At 40.5% G+C, this 12,395-nt stretch overlaps 1 protein-coding gene across 3 annotated transcripts in view; it reads right to left on the bottom strand.

The window, feature by feature from the left end:
* Positions 1-11,049, bottom strand: part of OCRL (OCRL inositol polyphosphate-5-phosphatase) — a 50,837-nt gene extending 39,788 nt beyond the window's left edge. The window contains exons 1-4 of one of the 3 annotated variants that reach the window (XM_070784160.1): positions 10,808-11,049; positions 10,463-10,542; positions 6,025-6,104; positions 2,946-2,984 (exon numbers count right to left, since the gene is read on the bottom strand). In XM_070784160.1, the coding sequence (XP_070640261.1) occupies positions 2,946-2,984; positions 6,025-6,104; positions 10,463-10,542; positions 10,808-10,846 (238 nt within the window). In that variant the 5' untranslated portion in view covers positions 10,847-11,049. The remainder of the gene's footprint in view (positions 1-2,945; positions 2,985-6,024; positions 6,105-10,462; positions 10,543-10,807) is intronic. The other 2 variants (XM_070784161.1, XM_070784162.1) reach the window with 2 other exon arrangements.
* Positions 11,050-12,395: the final 1,346 nt, after the last annotated feature.

The raw sequence follows: 12,395 nt of genomic DNA, 5'->3' as shown, positions 1-12,395 counted from the left end.
AAATAAGGAAGAACAATAGAATCATCTCTATACATACTAAAAAGACATTTGATAAAATTTAATATGTATTCATCATTTTAAAAACACAAAGGACTTCCCTGGTGGTCCAGTTGTTGAGACTCCGTGCTTCCACTGCAGGGGGCGTGGGTTCAATCCCCAGTTGGGGATCTAGAATCCCACATGCCCATATGCCATGGCCAAAAAACTTAAATAAACTCATACAAATGTGAAATATATGCAGTTTCTTAACATTTTTTAAGATAAAACTATAAAATCAATAAGCAATAATGTCCTCAACAGTGAAGCACCACTTGAGGCATTCTCACTGGAATCAGGAGCTAAACATAAAATGTCATCATCATCATCATCATCATTTAATGTTGACCTCCAAATTCTTGTTGGTGTAATGAGATAGGAATCAAAACTAATAGCTACTGCTGCTGCTGCTAAGTCGCTTCAGTTGTGTCCGACTCTGTGCGAGCCCATAGACGGCAGCCCACCAGGCTCCCCCGTCCCTGGGATTCTCCAGGCAAGAACACTGGAGTGGGTTGCCATTTCCTTCTCCATTGCATGAAAGTGAAAAGTGAAAGTGAATTCTCTTGGTCAGGTCCGACTCTTCGTGACCCCATGAACTAGCCTACCAGGCTCCTCTGTCCATGGGATTTCCCAGGCAAGAGTACTGGAGTGGGTTGCCATTACCTTCTCCAGGTATAGCTACTAGAAAGACACAAAACTATTATTTGCAGATGACTAGGGCTATCAAAACCAAAAAAGAAAATAAAAGGCTCCCCCAAAATAAAATTCCGTGAAGTGGCTGGATAAAAGATAAATATCTAAAAGTCAACAGCTGCTCTGTATACTAGTAGTAAGCAACAGAAGAGAAAAAGCTTCCCCCCAAAAAAGTTCCACTGACAATAGCAGCAAAAAAATCCATCAAAAAATATTTAACCTACAAATATTTGCTATCTATGAAGAAACCACAATATGTTACTGAGAGATATAAAGAGAACCTCGGTAAGTAAAAAGAGATATACCATGTTCCTTGACAGTGACTTAATTTTACAAAGGAGTTAAATTAACAAAATTTGGTGCATATCTATGGTGAAATGTTAGCCATTAAAAATCATATTTTTAAACTATTTTAAATGATATGAGAAAGGTCACAATATCTGTTAAATGCAAATGCAGGATAAAAACTATATATTAGGATTCCAATTATGTAAAAATATAAGTAAAGGACTGGAAGGAGATACATAAAAATGTTAATTACAGTGGTGATCTCTAGGTCACAGGAGTGTAATTTTAATTTATACTTTAAACTTTCCTGAACTTTACAAATTGTACATAATGAAGGATGTATTATCTCTATAATCAGAAAAAATATTTTAAAATGTTTAATACCAACATCCAGACAGTGTGAAAACACAAAGTTTCAGTAAAATCAGCCTTGCTTAACAAACCCAAGGTCTTCTCCAGCAACATATTTTATGCTCTAAAGGTTTATATGTGAAGCCTAAGGATCAAGACAAAATCTAGTTTCAGTACAAATGTTAATAAATAGGCAGAAATGAAGCATTTTATTCAAGTGGTTACTTAACTCCTTCCCATATAATCTAGTAACTTAAATTCTGGACACAGCAACACATGGTTAATTTCCATGTAGGAGAGGCTAACTAAACCAACGCCATAAATTAGGTGTTTGTAAGAGAAAAGGCACAGCTCAGTTTAACATTTCAGCTATGGAAATACCTATTTCCATACTAAGAACAGGACATTTAGGTATCTAATTTCAGAAGATTTCAGCACCAATGTGAGTCACTGCTGAACAAACTTTGCTCACATTCTGCTTTATTAGTATTGCTCTTGCCTTCTCCTTTTTAAGTACAGTAAGACGTAGATATTAGGTTACTTGCTCTCCTGGATATCTGCAGTAGAAGCTAGAAGTTGGATGTGCTTAGCTTTTAGGATCAGCCCTTAAGACTTCCAAAATTTATGACCAAAGGAAAGAATAATAAAACCCAAATCAGAAGAAGTACCTAAACTGTGTAATACAAACCAATAGTGCCAAGGACGGGGACTATGTCTAAGCAAAATTATGTATGAACTGATAGCCCCAAGCTAAGGGCCAAGTCCCAGGCATCCAAGGACTCAACCAAGAGATAAAGCACCCCATTTGAGTTGGATTCGTGTCGTCACATACTTTTTCCCATGGCAACCACAGAGTAGATACAGTAGCATTCAAGTGCCCATTTTTCCCTCCCCATGTTAACAAAGCACAATTTTAGATGATAAATGGAGAACAGCTTGCACAGAAAGTCTAAGATGATTTGTTTCAGACAGATAAAAAATGTGAGAATGGAAACAGTGAGAAGGAAGACCGTGTTCTCTCTGATAAAGAAATGCCTTGAGAAGATGGTCTTAAATAAAAGACCAAAATTATTTTAAGGAAAAAAAAGATTTCCCTGGTACAAAAGGAACTCTGTAGCCTCCCAAATAATATAATAAACTAAGGAAAACATTATGATTTAACATGTAAAAATCAAAAGTAGGTAGGAGAAAAAAGCTTAAAACATATCAGTAGTTAAAAAAACCTCATAAACCTTTTGTGCCTTAAACACTCTATGACCCTTCCTACAATTTCCTACTCCACAGGAATGACTTAACTGATAGCAACAAAAAACTAGTATCTCAAAAAAGTTCAGCATCAGAAAAGCAGATCATGTTTTCAACTTTTTAAAGACTCTTGCCAGCCACCTGCTTTTTCTTAAGCTTAGGCTAAGTGTTTTGGGGAGGCAATACTAATTTGTATGGCTGCATTATGAAAATAGAGAATACAGGATAAAATGGTAAGATAAAACTTGTGCAAAAAAGGTGTCTTACATACAGTGGGTCTTCAAGTACATATTTGTTGAATGAAAATCAACTCCATTCAGAAAGATACTTACTGTTTGAAGCTATGTCAATTAAAAGAGTTTCTTCCGCTTCTAAAGGAAAAGAAGAATAGGATCAGGGAAGAGAAAACCATTCATTATAACCCACAGAAGTACACACCTAACTACTTCTTTCAATCACCACTCCTAGGTTTTAGAACACATTAAAAAAAATCCTTTGCTTTTTTGTTTAGCACTTTTAAAAGGGGATTTTAATAGCACTGTGTCCTAAAGATTATAAGCAATTCAACTAAAACAAAAATGCATTGAACAAGTAATCACACGGAATCCCTCAAAGCAAATCAAGCAATGACAATAGTAGGGAATATAACATGTTAATTCAAGTGAAAGTGAGTTTAATTCCCCTCAACTATAACACACTAACTTAATATAATCTAACTGTATCATTTAGATAATTCTTATAAAAAGCCAAGAAAGTGACCCCAAAAGCCTAGAGGTAAATTACTTTCTTAACTCAAATCTAGTCTCTGAAAAATTTCCAATGACCTCATTACCTCCACCCCTGCCCCACACAGGAACAGAGAATACTTGAAGTTATCTTCAGGCTACCATTAACAGTTGTGGGTCCAAGGCTTACCACACCCAACAAGTATAAAACAGGTCAAGTTCAAAGTTCTATTTTCTCTCCATGGCTCACCTAGACTTCCTCCCTTACCTCTAGTGTCTAGATCCAACTCATCACTTCCTCTTGGACTTCCCTGGATTTGGCCATTGGCACCTGTCAGACCCTCCTGGCTGGTTAAACTCCGGGTACTCCCTCTGGGTACTGACTCCTTCCTGGAGGAGGAAATGGCAACCCACACCAGTATTCTTGCCTGGAAAATTCCACGGACAGAGCCTGGCAGGTTGCAGTCTAGGGTCGTAAAGAGCAACTGAGCATGCAGGCACTGACTCCTTGGGATGAGTCTGGATCCACCTCAGCCAGGAGTAATCTCAACCTTTTCTAGCTCCCTCACTTGCCTGGATTGTAATTTGGCTCCATTACTCAGGCACAACAGAAGAACTGATAATGCCCCTGCTGCTGCTACTGCTGCTAAGTCGCTTCAGTCGTGTCCGACTCTGTGCGACCCCAGAGACGGCAGCCCACCAGGCTCCCCCGTCCCTGGGATTCTCCAGGCAAGAACATTGGAGTGGGTTGCCATTTCCTTCTCCAATGCATGAAAGTGAAAAGTGAAAGTGAAGTCTCTTAGTCGTGTCCGAAGTGAAGTCGCTCAGTCGTGTCTGACTCTTAGCGACCCCATGGACTGCAGCCTACCGGGCTCCTCTGTCCATGGGATTTTCCAGGCAAGTGTGCTGGAGTGGGGTGCCATTGCCTTCTCCGGATGCCCCAAGTTGTCTAATATTAGAGAATAGTCTCAATACTTTTACTAGCATGATGAATGAAGTAAGGGACAACAGTGCTTCAAGACAGAGATATTAGTTCACAACTGCTCTTTGGTAACTTTAATTCTTTAAAACCCAAGTACTCATAGATTTTTCAAAATAGATGTACAGGTTGGGAAACAGAAAGGATGTGAAAACTCAAGGAGGTATCTGTTCCTTTTGTCATGAGGATTACTATGTGCATGCACACAAATTTTCCTAGATTCCAACCTAGCAATCTGCCATCTATTTCTTATTAAAGACAATACCAAGAGAAACAGGGTAAAAGAGATTCTAGAAGTAGCACAAAGAAGGTATAGGGTCAACAAGATACTAACATCATTGTCTTTGGCTTTTCTCCTCCTTAAAGGGCTGAGTATGTAACAAAAAGCACTATGCTATCAGAAATGAGGTGACCACAGTAACTTATTTCAGCACGCAGGTGCCTCCTTCAATGTCTCTCTTACACAGGGCAGGCTAAATAAAAGATTTCATTCTACTACACAATATGGATTCTATTCACAGTGGGTATTTTTAATTCTTAATATATGCTCTCTTAAAAAGTCATGCCCACTTAGTATTTCTACTTATAGGAATAAATTCTAAGGAAGTAAGAGACATGCAGGAAGATTCATTATTTATACTAACAAAAAATAACTCAAATGTCAAACACAGGGAATAACTACAGTAGAGGTCACTCATAAAATTGAATAGTATACAACTATTAATAGCATGTAAAAGCACTCAAAACATGATAGCAAATAGAACGGACAAAAAACACATACATATGAGCTCCACCAACCCTAAAAGTTACATGTGTAGAAAAAAGGAAAATGTTAGGTATTTATCTCTGAAGGACGTGAGTTTACTTATTTCCTTTATAATTTTCTGTTCTTTCCCAACTTTTTACAGTACATATATTACTTTTGTGATCAAAAAAGTTGCATGTAGTTTAAGAAAGAATTTATGCAAGGCAGGATTCAAGTTTTCCAAGAAGCTGTAGCTGACACAGAATGCCTGTCGGATAAGCCAATGGAGCCACTGGAAACATAATGCATTTGTTCTCTAATAATCAATTTCCTTTCTAGGGCAATGTGAAATGACAGAAGCAACACCTCCTACACAAACCTCCCAATTTTTGAGTCTCATTGTAGCAGATGAAACAACAGATTTTCTGTTCCCTTTCCCCAAATTTGAAGGCAGGAAGCCAAGTATTTCCTCCCCAGAGTCGATTTTCTTATGATTCACCAATGTCAAGGTTTGAGAATCAGCACAATTGAATGTAAGGTACTACAATCTGGCAAGACATGTTGCCAAATGTTTTAATTTCAAATAGTGTGGGGAGAAAGTGCTGAACGCATGTGAATCGAAATGACCTTGATAGTTTACAATGAGCAGTTTATCAGTTAAGCCCAAGAATGTGATTAAAATCTACATATAGGTTCATCAGCATAAAAGACTACCTACATAGGTAACAGACCACATCTATCTCTAACCCCAGCCAGGGTGGCAGGTGAGAATATATATATTTCAATATAATCCTTCAGTACTCTTAGACAAAGAATTTATCATCTTCTCAATGGTAGATTATTTACAGAGGGTAATGCATTTCATTTTATGTGCAGTGACAAATTTAAGTATGTATATTATACAATGATAACGACCAAAGAAAAAAACATTATAAAACTAACTAAGCAATTAAAGCTAGTACCTTGAACACATCTAAAGTGGCTATTTATAGGAATGATATCTTGAACACGCTGTTCCTTCTTGTGCAACTGGATTATTAGCCTAGGAAACAGAAGAATGCATCAACGAATAGATACTAAAAAACTAAAAAAAAAAAAATTTAACAACAAAATACATTGCTGTATTGTTATACAAATCTAGTCTGTATTTATTAGACTTGTTGGATCTTGTTACCTGGATCTGAGAATCATGGTAGATATTGCTTTAGGTCTAAAAGGATGTTAGTGATGATCAGTACCTGAATACCCACAGTTCAATGCCATGGAGAACACAGTCTATGTCCTAAAAACAGTTTACAATTTTAAGAGCATGAGATATAGTACACACACCTTCAGCTTACGCATACCAGAGTGAAGAACTAACAGTTAGGTGTGAAGACCATGAGAGAAGGGACTATGGCTGTCTTTTCACCACAGTATTTCTAGCACCTAGTACAACACCTGGCATGTAGCAGTCCCTCACGTTTGTTGAATAAATGGATTATAAATTTCATCAATTAGCTTTCTGATTTTATTCCCATGGCTTTTATCAAAGAATGATTCTATCTTTTCAAATAAGTATACAGGTTCACGGAGAAGTAAGAGGAGATGCCCAGCCAGCTGCATTAGTCAAAATAATCCAGTGACCAATGAGGTAGCAGATATCACAACCAGATTGCTTTTATATCCCTGTGTTTTCATCATGGTTTACAATTTAATGCTAGTATTTCTGGTAAGCATAACTGAACTTTGCCCCTCAGTATGAAATACCAGACTTCCAAATTCCTATGTATTCCTGAAATATTAATTTTCACTTACTACTTAATCTTAGTGGTCCAGAATCAAGGTGTAACCTACTGGTAAAAGGTCATCCTGAACATCTCCTAACTTCCCCCAAATCACTCTTCAGGTGGTTCTTTGAGCCAGGAGCACTATTCTTTCCTTCCCTGAGACCTAGCTCAAACTATCAACTCCTCTGTGAAACTCCTCCCAAGTAACCTCAGGCAGAACTAGTGGCCTCATGCCTTTGCGTGTCCCTCAAACATAGCACTTAACAGACTCCATTATAGTTACATATATAACTATATACATACATACAAAAAACTACATATGAATCCCTCAGATTTGAACTCCATGAAAGCAAAGACCCTATCATATTCAGTTTTGTCTCTTACCTAATAGATGATCAATAACTTTAGTTGAATAAACATTTAATTAAGCTACAAAGAGAGGTGAATTTCTAAACATATGTGGTCAACTTTTGACCTTAGAAGTCATTCTTTAGAAGGGCTTGATTTCTATTTTGTTGTCTTTTGGGGGCTTGTCATTTTAGCTTTTTGAATTTTTTTTCAAATTGGTTAACTTTGAAGGGGTAACTTGGGGGAAAGAAATGCTTAGATAGAACTAAGGGAGATAAAAATATTAGTGCCATTTTTCTGCTCTGATTCTACTTGCCTAACTTTCAGGGATTTATAGTTTAACGTGATTAGAAAGAAGAGTATGGGGGAAGGTCCTTCTCAAACTGCAAAGTTCATGAGTTGAGTACAGTCCTATAAACCCAGATGTAGACCAGAAACTAGATAAGAAGGACAAAGCAATGGTCAACGAGAAAGAGCTTACTTTAAGGAAAATGAACACAAACCAATGTAATTCCCAAGTAAAGTAATACAGAAATGATGTTGAACATCAACAGTAAAGTTTCAACTGGATTGTCTTGTTAAAAACCAACACAAAACAGACAACACGGATGGACCTTGAGAGCATTATGCTAAGTGAAAGAAGTCAGACAAAGACAAATACCATACGATCTCATGTGTGAAACAGAAAAACAAAAACCAAAAATACTGAACTCAAAGACATGGAGAACAGATTGGTAGTTGTTAGAGGCAGAGGATGGGGGTGTGTGGGTGAAATGGGTGAAGGAGGTCAATAGGTACAAATGTCCAGTTAGAAAATAGTTAAGTCCTGGGGCTGTAATGTATAGCATGATGACTATAGTTAATAATAATGTACTGTATATTTGAAAGTTGTTAAGAAAATATGTCTTAAAAGTTCTCATCAAAAGAAAAAAAATGTTGAAGGAACTTCCCTGGCAATTCAGTGGTTAAGACTCTATGCCTCCAATACAGGGGGTGCAGGTTCAATCCCTAGCCCCGGAAACAAGATCCCACATACCACGTGGCACAAAGACAGAAACAAAGAAAAAAATTGTTAACAATGTGTGGTGATGAATGTTAATAAGACTTATGGTGGTGACCATTTCATAGTATATACAAATATCAAGTCATTATATTGTATACCTGAAACTAACATAATGTTATAAATATCAATTTAAAAAAGAAATGTGACCGCCCCCCAAAAAAAACCAAAAAACATAAACTGGGAAATCAAGTCAAGTCCACAAATATTTCCCTAGGAAATACTCTGATTTGTTTAAGGAAGGTTAAAGATGAAACAACAGGTTGCATCATAATCTATTTACCTTGAAAAAAAAGAACGTCAGTGTTTGAGTCCTTGTGTGCAATAAAATCGTTTTCAATTGTAATTTTAGTCTCTCAAGTAAATTTCTCCTATGGTTAACAGCAGGAACTACAAAACTAAAGAAGGCACCCAAGAGACAAGGATTATATAGACCAATAATGTAGTGTCTCTAATAAATGATTTCAAAAGAAACTTCTCAAATATGATCTAATTCTGAGATGTTACATGCCTTTAAATCTCAGCTATGCTACTTCCTGACTGTGAACAAATGACTTAACCTCTCTAAACCTCCATTTCTACACCAAGAAAAAGGGGATGACGATGATAATATTACAATTTCACAGCAATCCTTACATGAGAGTTAAATGAACTAATTCATGCAAGTGCTTAGAAGAGTACCTGACACACATCAAGCCATTGAGTGTGACTTGTGCTATACTCATAACTTATACAGAACTGTAACATAGAATTTGATTTCTCTAGGGGGGAAGACAAAAATAATCAAGAGAGCTACCATTGCAAGTTTAAATGTGTTTCCAGTACATGAGACCAGATAGAAAGAGGTGTTTCTCTCAAGGCCAGCTGCTTGTTCCCTTATCAGCTGAACAGTTCCAAACCTACAGAACCAAGGGAACAGATCCTGAGATGTGGTCATCTCAGCACTGTAGCTATTTTTATTTAATCCTCATAATTTAAAGAAGAGGAAACTGAGGCACAAAAAATTTAATGGTTTGCCCAAGGTTCACATCTTCCCATTCTATTCTTGCTTTTGGAAGTGGTACTGGTGTTCCACTTTTCAATTCACTTTTCTGTTGAATTTACTTTCATTAAACTGGTCTTCCAGTTTGATGAAATCTGGGAAAAATACGAACTTATCACATCAACAGAACTGACCAAGCAGAATCTAGGGAAGAGCTACTTCCATAAAACCAGCTGACATCCAGTTTGAATGGCACCAAGAGTTTCAGAATAGGGCAGGCTAGGCTAATGGAAATTTCTTCTCTGTAAACTAGACAGCATAGACAAAGATTGAATCTGGACAATCTAAACGCAGGGGCTGAGAAAAATTGTTTTTAAGCAGAATCCATTGTTGGGGGATGGCAGGATTTAAGTGACTGACAATTCTTCACTGATGTCAAGAAACCAGCCAACAACCAGGGGCGGTGGCTGGGGCATAAGGGGATAGGGACCTACCTATATAGGATAGTCATCAGAGATACTTTAGATGAAGCATTAGTGGCAAAGAAGTGAGATCAGCAGCCATAGTGATGGCTTATCAAAACCTTTTGATCAAACTGTCCAAGGCAGAGTGGAAGGTAACACACCCTGATGAAAGGCCAAAAGTCGTTTACATTTCTACACATGTCATTACTTTTTCTAATAGTCAAGTCAGTAAGTGAAGCAGTTACTGGCCTACACAAAATCATGACTGAATTAATGAATATGCCTTCAAGCAAATGGAATAAAGGGGTGGGGAGACTGGAGGAACCAGTTGAATGAGATTAAGAGAAGGTTAACAATGAAGCATTTCTACAGCACTTTTACTTCTTTGTAAACCACTTTCGTATTTATTATTCTCCCAGTTATAACTCCAAAGGCTATAAGGTAAGGCAGTTCATGTTTTTATTAAACTGATGAGGACACTAAGGCCCAGAAAGCTTTATTGACCAGCCCAGGATTACACAACCCATGTCAGTTGCAGGGCAGGAACTAAGAACCCAGGCTTCCTGCTTGCCTGCCCATTGAAGCCCTTTCCTGAGCCACAGGCCAGGAGCAAACTTGGGGAGAAAGCCGGGTGGTTAGAGCACTGGCACTTCACACCCGGGCCGAACCTGTTGCCCACGTGGCCTCAGTGGGAGGAGGGTGCGTGGCTTGTCGCGGTTTGGGGTTGGGAGGTAATGGCAGGCTCCCCTCCTTTGTGGGTATCAGGTGGTTACTTACTCATACTGCCCGTTCCTCTGGACTAGGGTCAGCGCGCAGGGCTCCCGGAGAGGACCCTTCATCTCCATACCCTCGATAGTATGCGGGCGCTAGTCAAGGGTCTTCTCTACAAGCGCGGCCCAGGAGGGGACCCGCGGTGCAGGGCGGCGAGAGGCTCCTGCCCCTCTGCCCACCCTTCCTCCCCAGCGTCCGAGGCAGCGCCTCCCGCGCCGGCCCCCCTCTCCCGCTCGGCTGGGTTTCGGAGCCCGATTGCCCCCTAGCCGCCCCTCCGCCGCGATCCGCAGTCCCGCGGACCCCCACCCCCGCCCTGCGCGGCCTCCCCTCCCCCTTCTCTCAGGCGGATACGGTAAGGGGCTGGGCTCCAATCGGGAGCGGCGGCTCCATCCCGGCGGCTTCCAGGCTCGGCGGGACTGCGGACTGCGGGCTGATCCGACGATACTGCCTCCCGCGTCCTCACACCCCTTAGCCTCGGCTGCGCGTCCTTAGAGAAACAGCTCCGTGTTGGGCGCGGGCAGCCCGCAGCCTGGAGCCCAGAGCCGGGAGCCGGGAGCCTGACCCGAGAGAGAGCGGCGCCTCCCACCCCCGCCAGTTTTCCAGGCCGCCGCAGATTCCGCCCCCTGCGGCCAACCTATGGAACTGCAGGCCAACTCGACGGACTGGGGGCGTCTCCCCCACGTCCAGCAAGGGATAAGCTTTCAAGGCTGTCTGTGACGCCAGACTTGTTTTGGGGATTTTGAAGGTTGCAATAGAAACAAAGTACAGTCATACCCATCAAATAACTCAAAGGTGTTGGGGCCACTAGGACCCATATCCTCCATTCAAAATATCCTTATTATGGTTAACAGAATGGACCATGCTGGTTATCCTACTACTCAGATGTCCTCCCACCTCACTCCATCCTTCCACACCCTAAATCGGAAAAATCCCCAGAGATCATACCTTTGCTTTCTCTGTCCCCCTTTAAGCTCACTTGTAAGCAGGCAAACACCAAATATATTATCCCTGGCCCACATCCCTTGCCTAATATAACTCATTGTTAGGAAAGCATTGGATGACAAAAACCCACGGTTATTTCACACCGCGATGCAGGTTTGACATTTCAAAGCCATGTGCTTGCTTGTGTCTCCTGCATTGCCAGGCGGCGCTAGTGGTAACGAACCCACCTGCGAAAGCAGAAGATGTAAGAGACGGGGGTTTGATCCCTGGGTCGAGAAGATCCCCTGGAGAAGGGCATGGCAACCCAATCCAGTATTCTTGCCTGGAGAATCCCAGTGGACAGAGAAGCCTGGCAAGCTAGAGTCCATAGGGTTGCAGAGAGTCGGACACTACTGAAGTGACTTAGCACGCATGCACTTGGGAAGCCCCATATGCTTGCTTCCTCTCTCCTGATTGCTCCGTATCCAATCAGCCAACAAGTCTTATTAATATGTTCTTTGGAATTACTTTTAGATTCTTTGTTTTCTTGCCATTCACACTGCCATCACTGGAGTGTAAGCCCTTGTGATATCTCATTTGACCATTTTACTCTGTTGACAGGCATAAGAATATTCTTCCTAGAGTAATGTTTCAGTTGTGTTATTCTTTTGTTCAGTGGTCACCTATGGATGTGAGAGTTGGACTGTGAAGAAAGCTGAGCGCCGAAGAATTGATGCTTTTGAACTGTGGTGTTGGAGAAGACTCTTGAGAGTCCCTTGGACTGCAAGGAGATCCAACAAGTCCATTCTGAAGGAGATCAGCCCTGGGATTTCTTTGGAAGGAATGATGCTAAAGCTGAAACTCCAGTACTTTGACCACCTCATGTAAAGTGTTGACTCATTGGAAAAGACCCTGATGCTGGGAGGGATTAGGGGCAGGAGGAGAAGGGGACGGCAGAGGATGAGATGGCTGGATGGCATCACTGACTCGATGGACATGAGTTTCAGTAAACTCCAGG

This window comes from Bos indicus, chromosome X (genome assembly GCF_029378745.1).
Source record: "Bos indicus isolate NIAB-ARS_2022 breed Sahiwal x Tharparkar chromosome X, NIAB-ARS_B.indTharparkar_mat_pri_1.0, whole genome shotgun sequence".
Classification (NCBI taxonomy): Eukaryota; Metazoa; Chordata; class Mammalia; order Artiodactyla; family Bovidae; genus Bos; species Bos indicus.
Note: the sequence above shows the minus strand (reverse complement) of the source record. Positions and strands in the feature narration are given on the sequence as shown.